General features: G+C 39.7%; 1 protein-coding gene across 1 annotated transcript in view; it reads left to right on the forward strand.

The window, feature by feature from the left end:
• Nucleotides 1-14070, forward strand: part of AHCTF1 (AT-hook containing transcription factor 1) — a 78149-nt gene that overhangs the window by 59575 nt on the left and 4504 nt on the right. The window contains exons 29-33 of the mRNA XM_050950360.1: nucleotides 1235-1670; nucleotides 3635-3755; nucleotides 4664-4767; nucleotides 8382-8569; nucleotides 11976-13863. Coding sequence (XP_050806317.1) covers nucleotides 1235-1670; nucleotides 3635-3755; nucleotides 4664-4767; nucleotides 8382-8569; nucleotides 11976-13863 — 2737 coding nt within the window. The remainder of the gene's footprint in view (nucleotides 1-1234; nucleotides 1671-3634; nucleotides 3756-4663; nucleotides 4768-8381; nucleotides 8570-11975; nucleotides 13864-14070) is intronic.

Raw genomic sequence — 14070 nt, forward strand, 5'->3', positions numbered from 1 at the left:
CTCATTTATTTGTGTAACTATTAAGGAAAATTTTACCACAGAATGCTTTATGAATGGTATCTCATTCTATTTAAGCTGAAGAAAACATAAACAAAAGAGACTCTCAAATTCTGGAAAGGATGTGAAGAAATAGGGACCTTTCTGCGTATGTGGTGGAATGCCCTGAGATATTTTGGGGAAAAATAATAAATAGAACTTTCAGGATAACTAAAATTATGCTACCAACCCACAGAACCCACACTGACTCTATTAATTTACTATCCAAAGGAGGTTATTGATTTGAGGAAGGATCCACTGATGATACAATTCCTCCTAGCAGCCAGATGAACACAATTGTTGCTAGCAACCAAATGTGCAGCAGTGGCGTGGAGAATTGAAGTACGCTTCTACCTTGATATAAGACGAATTTGGATATAACATAATAAAGCAGTGCTCTGGGGGGCGGGGGTGGGGGCGGCTGTGCACTCCAGCTGATCAGAGCAAGTTCGATATAACACGGTTTCACCTATAACGTGGTAAGATTTTTTGGCTCCCGAGGACAGCGTTATATCAGGGTAAAGGTGTATATGAAATCATTTCAGTGGAAAAAAGAGAGTCTTTTATCCGTATCCAGTAGATTTTATAATATATGGCTACCATTTTTGGAATTTGAACAGAATACACAGATAACAGGTTAACCACGCACGAATGGTCTTTTAAAGGTAACAAATACAAGTCATGAATAAGATTTATTAATACTTCTATGGAGAGTTCATGTATGTTAATTTATTTTTAAATCTCAATAGTGGATTATGGTCATTTTAATCTACTTGTTCTAGACTGTAAGACTAATGAACACCAAACCTTTTTATAATCTTTATAAAATGGATATAAATTAAAGTGACATTGTCAAGTAGACTAGGGCCAACCTTAATGTGTAAGGGAAGTTCCCTCTTTTTGAAAACAGTAGTGGGTTGGAATATGAGAACCAGAAAGTGAGACAATAAACAGAAAATTAACTGACCACAGTTTCAAAGCTGACTGAAATCAGAAAGTAAATACTCTAGTGAAAAGTCAATTCAATTTTTAAATTCTGGTTTTAAAAGCTAAGATGGTATTAGTAACATGGTTAAGAAATAGCTTTAATTGTCAGTATCTTACTATGTCCAAATTCCATAAAGAAGTTTCATATGTCTTTATTCCTTGGAAAAATTTGGGTTTAATTAATGACTCTGTTTTTTTGCTTTAAATAAAGATGCTGGGAGATGATAAAACAAAACACCTTGTAGCTTCATCTGAACATAACCTTGGAGTTCAAATGGAGGACACTTGGTCTAAGGACAGAGATGAAGTTTCTCCTTTTACTTTGACCTGTCCTGAGGAGGATCATGCAGAAATGAATGAGTCCTCAGAAGGTATAGCAGGAGATGTCCTGGAGAAAATGGAAGTCAGCAAAGAAACTAGTAATTTTTCTGCCAGGTCAGACCAAACTACCTTGGAATATCATGATGCAAGATCACCAGACGACCTTGAAGATGATGTTATCTTCATAACTTCTAAACCAGCTAATTCTTCTGCCAAAGATGTTGCTATCATACAGGAAGAGATGGAGGAAGAAGGCAGTGAGGTAGTCAAAAGTGAGCCTTTGCAGTTTGAACAACAGACTTCTTCAGAGCTGGAGAAACAAACTGGTATGTGTTGTCATGTGGTCACTTAAGTAATCTAATTTAAATGACCATTTGGGTGCCTTTTGAAAGGTTAAATGATAATTATAGTGTACAGTAGCTAATATTGATACGGTGTCCACAAGTGTGCTAGACCTCCATAGTTGAAAAAGTCCCTTAACTATAAGCCTCTATTCTGAGGCATCCTTAACTTTCTCATGTGTTGCACTTTGGGCTGACATTCCTTGTGCTTAGTCTCAGCAAAGAGGCAACAATTTCTTATTTTTGAAAACTGATATTTCTAGTTTACATGTGGGTGTTTTTTTGTTTCTTTGTTTGTTTTGGGGGGAGGTGGAGTATGAAAGACTTTTCATCAGCTACATTTTTACCCATTCTTTGATGCTTAGGATTAAATAGCTGCTTCAGATTTGTCAGAGGCTTAGTCCTCATTGAGAAGGCCTTTGATCTATTTGAAAATGTTGATGAGTTAAACATATTTGAAAACATTATACTGGGACTTTATAGTAATCTTTTCGGTCTATTGAATTGTATCCAAGATATGCTATTTCTGATAGAGACATGCAAGTGTCCATCTGTGTGTGGCATGAAATCTTAAAATTGTTGTGTTCACACCAGTGGGTTATGCAATCAAGTATTAATGCACGTAATGTATTTGAATTGAAAGGTTCTGCAGGGTCTTGGGGGCTGGTTTGTTGTCATAGACATGAGTGAGGCACCTCAATATGAGCTGCAGAAGTTCCCAACTACAGTCTCCACTTATTTACACAAGCAGAGGGGAATGATCCAGGTCCAAATATCTGTAATAAAATAGCTCAGTGACCTTAACGATCCAATAACAATCATTTGTACTTGGGCAAGAAATACAAGATGCTTTTCCAAGCATAATCATCACTAGGTAATGTTTACAAGAAACCTTCTTGTTATGTTGGGCTGTGATGGAAAGTGTTTTATACAATTACAGTATAAATGTGATATTTTATCACTAGCAGAAGGTAGTCTGTGCTGCTTCTACTTAAACCATTTTGTTTGGTCCAGCAGTGTGATCCTAATTCAGGTCACTGAGAGTAGTAATGAAGAGGGAGAAAGTAGGCACCAAGACAAGAAAGAGGCTAAAGAAATACACAAAATTAAGTATGACAAGACAGAAATGATAGCTGTGTTCAATGAGCCTGGCAATGCATTAGTTTAAGATCAAGCTTTATCCCTCGCTCAAGTGCATTTGATTGTGCTTCTTCCCTCCTACCTTTTGGGGATGCAGGGAAGGAAAAGGATGTCACTCATATTACTAGCATTACTAGCCTCTGGGGAGACCAAAGTCAAGCCCATCTCAACCAGGGTGATCAACATTATGGAGATTGAAACACAAAAAGGCATATTGGAAAGATCTCCGGTAAGAGTGGAGAAGAAACAAAAATAAAAGATGTGGAGATAAATATCCAAAATCCAAAGAAAGGGGAAAAAGTGGACTTAAGCTTCTAATTTTAAGAGCAAAAGATATTGTTTGAAGTTTTCAGCTGCTAATCCATTTTTTCTTTGAGTTTTAATAGTCAGCCTCTGTATAAATCTTTTCCTACTTCCTAAAATTTTGCCATTCATTCGTTTCCCTTAAAAGAAAAATAATGTGAGGGCAAAGGTAACAAAATATGAAATCAAATTATACAGTAATGGAAAAATACTTCTCAGCAGAAGGTTCTCAACTTTTCGAGGTTCCTTCCAGCCCTAGATTTCTATGATTGCGGGAGAGCACTGACTTTCTTTTGTAGTGGGAGCAATAACTCAGACTTTTTGTACATTTATAGCTCAAACACAGCATTGCATTAGTAGATCACATTTGCATTTTAAATAAGCAAAATAATGAAGCACACAATGAGGTTTGTAACTTAAAATCAGGTAAACTTTTTCAAACATCTCATGTTATGTTTAATGCAAATAGCTACCAATTGTTCAGCTGTTAACAATGTTGTTCCTAGGATTTCTGGAAAGGACAGAAATAGAATGTCCTACCCTTCCTGAGGAGGGTATGTTGGTGTTGAATCACTTAAGCACCTTTCAAGTTGCTGGAGTCTCTACTTGTTCGTCAGCTGGTGAAAGGTAAATATGTAAAAATAAATAAATAAATAGAATATACAAATATGTGTGCTAGTTGGATTTCGTATACTTCAAAAGCTCTGTTGTCTTAAGTTCAGATTGATTCTCTGCTATTTTACTTTCATTCTATACCCTATTGGGGTTCCTTGCATCTTCCTGAATAAACATAACCTCAGGGGTTAATAATCAAACGTTAACTCTCAGAAAGACAGTCTTCACAAAGTACTGTGGTTACAAACTGGTTAACTCAATCACAAGGCTATTTAAAGCTGTTCCAATTTGAGTCTGTTAAACTGACACTCTGTACTTGAAAGTCTCACTTCTGTCTGAAAATTATATACCTCATGTAGTTAAAAACTATACTTAAGGTTCCTATGACTAAAAAGTTTTCCTGGGGATTCTTTCAGTTGGTTTACTTTTGTGTATTTTGACAACATTTTGTACAAAATCAGTCGTGCCCCTCCCCTCCCCTCCCCCCCAGTAAATATTTTATTGTATTGAAAAGTCCTGCAGGTACTTAAGTGAATTTAGGAAAATAAAATAATTTATGGTAACTTTATTGGTACAGACCTCACTTTTTTGTACAATTTGTTCTAAACTTTTGTTATAGTAGTTACATAAATGATCATTCTGCAGAAAACAATATTTCTATTACTGTCATTTTTTAAACAATGAAAACACTTAAAGTGCATGGACATTTAATACTTGAATCATTCCGTTACTTAATGTGTGTGTGTAGTTAGTTACAATGAGAACTGAGCTGAATGCTAATATTTTGGGCAAGGGAGTTCCAATTTTTGTTCTGAATATGTACTGTTATGAGCATGGACATGAGTATTTTAAAACTAGAACAAAACATTTTTAAAATGCATACATGGGTTCCGCCTCTCATTTCTTTTCTGTTTACAAAGTGAAACGGCCACCAAAGAGTCCAAGATATCATCTTCATCAGAAGAAAAAGAGCTGCCTCTCACAAGATCACAGGCTTTAGAGGCACCAGGAGCAGATTCTAAATGTATGTATGTTTTGTGTGTTTAGCAACAAGTAAAAGTTTTCACTGTTGAGTTAAGGTAGCTGTAGTTAGGCACATAAAAAGTATTTGAGCTGCCAGGGTTAAATGCACAACTTACCTTGTCACTTCACACTTAACAGATTGAAGTGAAGCTTGATAATGCAAACTTTGGTCAGCTTAGAGATAGAATATACTTATCAAAGAACCTATGGTTAGAGGAGGCAGAGTTAACACATAATTTTTTATTGAATTAGAGATTTAGGAAAATTGATATTACAATTCATTTCTATGTGCATAGTACACTGCTGCAAATTGTACATCTTTGCTGCAGAATTGAGATCAAGTGTGCAACGGACACAGGCTTTAAACACCCTTCTAACTGATGGCAGGGCACTTGGTACTCAAGCTGTGGGAAAGAAGTAACAAGGAGGGAAGGTGTCTGTACAATCACATTTCCTCTCTCAGAGGTTGAGGGCACTTAACTCCTTCCCTGTGACTCTTTGGTGTGAGGCCCTTTATTTCTACATAGTTCAGTCTTGCCAAGTGAGGTGGTCTTGGCTGCTAGGTTTTGGAACATGGAGGACCTACTCTGCGTCTCATCCTACATGGAGTCAAAACAAGATGAGTTCAGTAGCATTGCATTGGCAGCCTATGTGATAGCAGGGCAGAGGAATTGTTTTTCTGTGTGGCTTCATGCTAGCAGAAAATGCTGGTGATACCCTGTTCCATAGCTGCAGAAATGTGGCAGGCATAATGCACTGGCTGTAACAGTGAACTAGTTTGGATGTTTGGTCCTCAGGAAGTAGACCTTCAAAGTGATACTTGAGGTAGCTTGGTTGTCCCCAAGTTTATAATGTCCTTTGCTAGCTTTTGTTTGGCATTGCGTGTGGGGGGAGCATATAGGTCTTGTACTCAATTTATCATTATCTCCTGGCTATGTGTGCCGGTTTCTGGTTGTTTTTATTAACAATTTTGAGACCCAGAGGATATTTTATTACCAAATTTACAGAAAAAGAATAATTGTTTTACTTAAGAACATAAGAATGGCCCTTCTCGGTCAGACCAAAGGTCTATCTAGCCCAGTATCCTGTCTTCTGACAGTGGCCAGTGCCAGGTGCCCCAGAGAGAATGAACACGACAGGTGATGATCAAGTGATCCATCCCCAGTCGCTCATTCCCAGCTTCTGGCAAACAGAGGCTAGGGACACCATTCCAGCCCATCCTGGCTAATTAGCCATTGATGGACCTATCCTCCATGAATTTATCTAGTTCTTTTTTGAACCCTGTTATGGTCTTGGCCTTCACAACATCCTCTGGCAAGGAGTTCTACAGGTTGACTGTGCATTGTGTGAAGAAATATTTACTTTTATTTGTTTTATACCTGCTGCCTATTAATTTAATTTGGTGACCCCTAGTTTTTGTGTTATGAGAAGTAGTAAACACTTCCTTATCTACTTTCTCTATACCAGTCATGATTTATAGACCTCAATCATATCTCTCCTTAGCTGTCTTTTTTCCAAGCTGAGAAGTCCCATTCTTATTAATCTCTCTTCATACAGAAGCTGTTCCATACCCCAATCATTTTTGTTGCCCTTTTCTGAACCTTTTCCAATTCCAATATATCTTTTTTTGAGATGGGGTGACCACATCTGCACACAGTATTCAAACTGTAGGCATACCATGGATTTATATAGAGGCAATATGATATTTTCTGTCCCATTATCAAGCCCTTTATTAATTATTCCCAGCATTCTGTTGGCTTTTTTTGACTGCCGCTGCACATTGAGTGAATGTTTTCAGAGAACTCCACAGTGACTCCAAGATGGGGGAGGGATAGCTCAGTGGTTTGAGCATTGGCCTGCTAAACCCAGGGTTGTGAGTTCAGTCCTTGAGGGGGCCACTTAAGGAATCTGAGGCAAAATCCGTACTTGGTCCTGCTAGTGAAGGCAGGGGGCTGGACTTGATGACCTTTTGGGGTCCCTTCCAGTTCTATGAGATAGGTGTATTTCCATATAACAAAGATCTCTTTCTTGAGTGATAAGAGCTAATTTAGAGCCCATCATTTTATATGTATGGTTGGGATTATGCTTTCCAATGTGCATTACTTTGCATTTATCAACATTAAATTTCATCTGCCATTTTGTTGCCCAGTCACCCAGTTTTGAGAGCTCCTTTTGTAGCTCTTCGATATCTTATCAAATATCACTGCTAATCTGCCACTAAATGTAAATAAATATAGTATTTACGATACTTGAAAATCTTAACTCAGAAAGATTCTTTCTTACAGTTCTGGAACAGTCTTGTTCAGATCACATGTCCAGAAATGCGTTCCCCCAGTCTACTCTATTACAAAAGGAGGCCCTGTAGAATACAGCCTGAAGGCCTGGACAGTTTCTCAGTGATACTCAGACTGAGACTTGCAAGCCACAAGTTGCTCTTTAATTTGTCTCCTGCAACTCTATGCAGCACATGATATTAAAACACTGTGTGATTTAATTATTCACGAAGAACAGTTATTAACCAATCAGGATGCTTTTACTATGTTGTTAACCAATTGTGATTGATAAAATAATATTCAGTCATTTTGCTGTGAGAATAATATGTATGAAACAATGAATTCACACTACTGTGGCTCTTTTGGCTAATTTGGCTCCTGAACCACTGAGATCTGAAGATCCCTGGTTTGTGTTAAGTCTCAGTTGGCATTTGGGATTATGTCATACTTCAGTCCATCATAAAATGGTAATTTCTCTTGTTATGGCTGCTCATTAGCAAGACAAACTTTTATTTTTTTCAATACAGAAAAATCATAGGTTGCTTTTTTTTTTAAATGTCTTAGAAGACACTTGTGAAATCAGTTGGTCTTAACTGTATGAGGCAGGGATGAATGAATTGTGGATTGAACTGAATTCTGCTGAATCAGTTTTATCTGACCTATGCATAAACATGCACAAATATTAGTATTGTATGGAAATATCCACTATCCTGTTGTCAGTGATTCTTCTGTCCTCCTATAAAAGTAGTATTGTTTTCCTATGCCTCACTAACACCCGATTACTGACTAGATTGCTTGAGATGGTTGGGAGCTGACGTGGTTTAGAGCAGCCTGCAGACTGCTCTAATTTGTACCAAAGAACCAACTGTGCACGTGACCACAGCAGGGTTGTGGGAGGAGTGTTCAAATATAATCAAGGAGCTAAACCAATGTTCTAAAGAAGCATACTTACAGAATATCAGGCCTGGGCTGCAGTAGCTGGGGGCTTCGAACTAAGATACACAACTTCAGTTATGCTATTTGCATAGCTGAAGTTGAAGTATCTTACTCTGACTTACCTGGCCGTCCTCATGGTGGTGAGTCGACCACCCCGTCGACTCCGCTTACTCCGCCTGCCGAGGTGGAATACAGGTGTCGATTCGGGGATTGATTTATTGCATCTAGACAAGACTCGATAAATCGATCCCTGATACATTGAACACCATCCGGCGGTAGTATAGATGAACCCTCGGTTAATACAGTCCTCAGTATTTATGCAGCAGGTAAAATAAGTCCAACTTGTTCAGCTTTTTATGCTAGACAACCTGAAGTCAGAAATTTACTAGGAAAAAATCTCTTTCAGCTGTGATCAGTATCCTTCACAGTGAGGATATTCTCAGTACTGATTCAGAAAACCAGCTTCAAGAGGAAAGGGGTGAGGACCTACATGAAGATCAGAACTCTGAGGAAGCTGCAATAGAAGAAAATGTTCTGTTCCTGCAAGAAAAAACATTTACTTCTAAAAGTCCTCCTGAAACTAAAGAACTTAACGTAAGTGAATTATGTGCCCATTTTATTAAGTTAGTACAAGACAAAAAGACTCTTGGGAAACCTGAGAACTTTGTCAGTTGGCCTCTAAATGTTTTCATGTGACCTGTAAGTCTCTTCAGTTGACTTAATGTGACTATTAACTTCAGTGCTTAGCTAGAGATGATGTATTCCTTTGTGTTTCCACAGCACCTCAGACAATGGGGCCCCAATCAAGATGGGTATTGCTACAGCAATACAAATAACTACGAACACATAGTCAACATCCTTCTTTTCCTAAAATCAGATTGGACCAGTTACGTATTGATATGATTTGCTTAAATATAAACATGTATGTAAGGCCTTAGGTGAAGTGGTCCAATATGAAATATCTGTTTTAAGGCTAAAAGTAGGGGGCAGTGAAATTTAATTTTAACAAAACTGAGGCTCCCTCAGTAAAATTTTCAAAAGTGCCTAAGTGATTTGGGTGCCTAACTCCAGTACTTTTCAGAGACTTAGGGTCTTAAGTCCTGTTTTCAAAAGTGACAGAGGAACTTAGATAGTTGGAAAATTTTATCCACTGTTCCTAGTTAGTATAAACAGTTTCTCAGTAATGCAACAATTGGACTGCCGGGTTGTTTCCAACTAAATAGAAATTTCATGTAGGGGTTCAAAGCCCAATTTATAGAACCTCTGACGTTAGTTATGATTAAGGCTACATTTTCGTCATGGGTATTTTTAGTAAAAGACATGCACAAGTCACGGGCAGTAAACAAAAATTCATGGCCTGTGACCTGTCCATGACTTGTACTATATACCGCTGACTAAATCTTGGGTGCTTTGGGGTGGCTTGGGGGTGCTGCGGCCCAGGACCCCTGTTGCTAATTGGAGGTGGGGGTTGGTGGGGCTGGCAGGCTCCCTACCTGGGTCTGTGTGGCTCCCTGGAAGCAGCGACATGTCCCTAGCCAGAGTAGTGGCTGAGGGACTCTGCATGTTGCCTCTGCCTGCAGGCACTGCTCCTGCAGCTCCTATTAGCCACGGTTCCCATCCAGTTGGAGCTGTGGAGTTGGAACTTGGGGCAGGGGCAGCACACAGAGCAGCCCTGGCCGCACCTCCACCTAGAAGCAGAGGGACATGCTGCTGCTTCCAGGGAGCTTGCCCAAGGTAAGCGGTGCCCAGAGCTCTCACCCCCTTCTGGGCCCCAACCTCCTGCCCTAACCCTGAGCCCCCTCCCACATCCAAACTCCTGATGCTGCTTAGGGTGCGGGAGGGTGCAGTGGCCCAACACAGCCCGAGCAGCGGCCAGTGTGGCTGCCCCAGGGGCTGCCTGAGCTACTTAGGCGGCCCCTGGACCAGCCGTACTGGCCGCTGCAGAAGTCCCAGAGGTCCTGGAAAGTCAATGACAGACTCGTATCCTTAGTTATGATTTTAAAGGCTAGTTCACTGCAGTATTCTTAAACTAAAAAATAGAATTGTTAAACCTCCACTTGTCTTACTGAATTTCATTTCTGATGTGATGTTTACAACCTCTCTCTCCGCAAATGGCTGAAGAAGGCTGTGGGAGTTATTTTGATACATGTGAGCAGCATACAGGGCAGACTCAGAATCACTGTCACTGTGCAGAATTATGCCTGTGGTGAGAAGAGATATTTCACTGTTGTCATCTTGTGAAGCTCAAAGGGTTGGGTAGGGAGGGTACAACACACACACTCTCTGAGCACACAGCTAAGTACAGGGAGGCAGTCTCCATTTCTTGGCTGAGATTCTGAAGGTATATAGACATTCTGCCTTTGCCGGCTTTGGAGACTGGAGGCCAGGGTACAGAAGGTCAGAGTACTCTTGGCTCTAGTAATAGTGGCTTAAGAACCCTCTGTGGGGAAAAGAAAGAAGCAGCTGCCATGAGTGAGGCAAGAAACAAAGCTACTGAGTTTGGTGACATAGCTGCTGGTAGAGAGCCACCTGGAGCACAGGAAGAGATTTTCTACTCTTGCCTCGCTCTCACCTCCTTTTCCCACTAGCATACCTGCAGGCTACCCTCATTGGCTTCTTTTCCCCTTTGTTAAAGCCTTGAGTTTAGAACAGGATGTCTGCTTTTCTGTTGACAATCTTTGAGTCAGTGTTGAAGGTTGTACAGTGTCATTGTCCCTCGGGTTTAGTCAATCTACTAGTCACACTTGAGTGGCAGGTTTTCTTAATAAGATTTCATTGCAATCATTAAGAGGACAAGAGGCAGGAAAATGAGAGGTGAATGCTAATACAGACTGTCTTTTGAGGAGTTGTCTCTCGGCTTGGTCAGTAGTATATCTGTTGGAGAGGATGGGACAAAGTTTTTCATCCCACCTCATTTAAGTCTAGAGAACAATTTGTCTTCCCACTGAGGCCAATGGAGGGGAAAAGCTTTTCTTTCTAAGATTGTAAGAACCCATCCATACTATATGGACACAAAGGAAAGACAGCAATCCTGTCCAGCATAGGGAACTGCAGAGAATGGGAGACAATGAATTCATTACATGCGCTGTTCTGTACAATCTAAAATAATTCCTCAGTGCAGCACTGGTTTTCTCTCTTGTGTGTCAGCCAATCTGTCCACAAGTTGGACTGCTGAAGAGCCAACAGCCATAACTGGAGTTTTCACACCCTAAAATATTTTCTGTTTGCTCAGACCATTGTTGTGATTCCCTCACATGATAAATCTTAGGATTTTTATATTTACATCACTGTTTGTTCTCAGGATTTGAGTTGTTCTAAGAGTCTAAGCCCCTGATCTTTTCTTTTTCCTTCTGCTTTGGTGTCCCTTTTCTCTTGGTTACTGCAGGTCACATATTGTAGGTCAGAACTTTATAATTACCAAAGGAAGCGCATGTCCTGGCATCACTTGCTACTTGGTTAAATCTAGGGAAGGAACCAAGCCATAAAAATCAGATGCGGATCCAGACTGTTAAGTAAAACCCTGGATCTGAACATAGTCGTTATATTTCAACCTATTTAACATAAAGCCAGCCACTAAGTATGGAACTACAAAGCTTAAGGATGTCTGAATATGGGTTTTTGGTTCAACCTTATCTTTACTTGCTTTCCTCTTAGAATAGACTGGAGGCAGTTCCTGAACTACCTCAGATTTGTAAAACAATACAGTTGACTCCTTGCTGCTAGAAAATCTTCATAATTGTAAACAGAATATCTAAAACTGCTTAACTGTCTGGTTTCATGTAATAAATACTTATTTTCAGTCCCTTAAATTGCATGCATTTTGTGTGTGATAGAGAGTGATTTGTTTACTTCTAATTACTGTGCTCTCGATAATGATTCAAAAGAAGGGACACTATTGACCTCAATCATATCAAGGCCTGCTGAAAGTTAGTATATGCAGAAACTAATACATTAACATACACTAATATATTACTAACAGACCTATTTACTTTTATTTTAGATTATTGAAGATGGCACCCCTGATGTCCAAGCTTCAGAAGAAACAGTGGAGACAACTCCATTTAATGAGCAATATCCATCAGGCACTCTTAAACTTCAATACAACTTTGATGCTATCAAACAGCAGTTCACTTGTGACTTGCCTGACACTAAAGACACCGATGAATGTGACACAGCTGAAGGGGATGGAGAGCTTTTCATGTCTGAAAGCAATTTTACTTTAATATTAGAAGGAGAAGACGGTGAAACTGAGACAGGAGATTCTACAACATTAGCTATGTCTACTAAACCAGTTAGCACAAAAACAGAGGACAAGCATATGAATCATGTAGGCACCATTGATAACCAAGAGAACATTACGAATTCAGTGCCCACTGTAACTAGTGATCAGGAGTCTCAGAATATTGCAGATGCATTCCCATATGTGCCTGAACCTGTTAAGGTAGCTCTTGCTGAAAATGTATTAGTCAAAGATACAAGAGGTAAAGAATTCACTTCTGAAGTAGAGGAACAGTCTGTTCATGAAAGTATACCTTTAATGAGCAAAAAGGTAACTATTTCCCAGAAGTCAATAAAGGCTCCACTAACAACTGTGCCGGAAGCAAATGCAGATAATGCCAATGTTTGTCAAGTAGACCATGTGGTGACACCTAAGCGTCCAAGGGGACGAAAGAGCAAAAAACTAAATATCCCCTCAACAGATGCTCAACAGCTGTCAAATACAGGCAGACCAGATCTGTTGGGACTGTGTACCCTGAGGAGAAGTGCTAGGCGAACAAAAGAAACTTCTGCGATTCATGAAGGTTCTCATCTTGATTCTGATGGAAATTCTCAAGATCCACAGATACCTCAGATCCCTGATACTCCTAGGAGAGGCCCCAGGAAAACTAGGAGGAATCATTTAGAAACATCAGACAATGTTCATTCTATTGGACAGTCATTACAGATGGTTGGTACTCCAAGGAGAGGGTTAAGGAGAACCAGGGAACCTGCATCAGTACTTCCTGAACCGGCTAATGAGGAAATTCCTCTTGCTGAAGAAGCAGTTAAGCTACCTGCTACGTCTAAAAGGACTGGTAGAGGAGCAAAAAGTTCAGTAGGGAATCAAGAAAATAGCCAGATTTTCACTGTTCACAAGGTAAAAATGGCAGTCAGTCCCATTAAAAGTGGAAGAAAACTAAAAAGTGTTAGTTTACAACTTACTGAAAACATCATTACTGATCAGGAGTCAGAGTCCTATGAGCAGCAGCTGCCTGTGCCAACTAGAAGAGGCAGGAGGAAAAAGACTAGTACATCATCAGAAGTTTCAGAAAATTGTGAGCTTGATACATCTAAGTCATCTCATCATCAAATGGAACTTAAATCTTCTGTAACTACTAGAAGAAATGTTAGGAGGAGGACACTAAATCTGTCTGCAGGTACAGATTCTATACCCACTCAGGAAGCCATACATTCAGAGGAGAGAGAGAAAAGGCCTGATACCCCCAAGAGAAGAGCGACAAGAGTTACACCTGCTAAAGTAGAAAAAACAGGTACTGGAAAACCCACTCTAGAGAAGACACCTGTTCAGCCAGTTGAGGCATTGGCTACAACCAGGGCTTCAGCCAGAGCTGGACATAAAAACAGAAAGAGGCAACTACAATCAGTATCGGAGGAAAGCACAGAGGAAGAAGGCTTGCCCCAAGGAACTGATTGCAATCCTTCTTTGCTAGTTGCAGACCTAACTGAATCAAGACTTGATGAAATGGAGAGAACTTTAGCAGTTCATGGTACTCATATTACAAGGACCAGATCCAGCAAAATTGGCATGCATCAGAAGCTCTCCCTAGAGGAAAATGAGTCCTTCTTTTTCTCTCCCCCTCTCACAAAGCTTACAAAGAAATCAAAAGGTACCTGAATTGTTTTCTGACACAAAATAGGAATGCTTGCAATTTCATTCTCACCTGTCAGCTACATGAAACATATTTTGGGCACAGTTTTATGTAAGAAACTTAACCATATAAAAGTTAAGATTCTACTAAAGGATACAATTCCTTTTTTTTTTTTTTTACTCATGTCTAAGAGTTACAGGACTTGGTTATTGAAGGCTACGTCTA

Source organism: Gopherus flavomarginatus, chromosome 4 (assembly GCF_025201925.1).
Source record: "Gopherus flavomarginatus isolate rGopFla2 chromosome 4, rGopFla2.mat.asm, whole genome shotgun sequence".
Lineage (NCBI taxonomy): Eukaryota > Metazoa > Chordata > Testudines > Testudinidae > Gopherus > Gopherus flavomarginatus.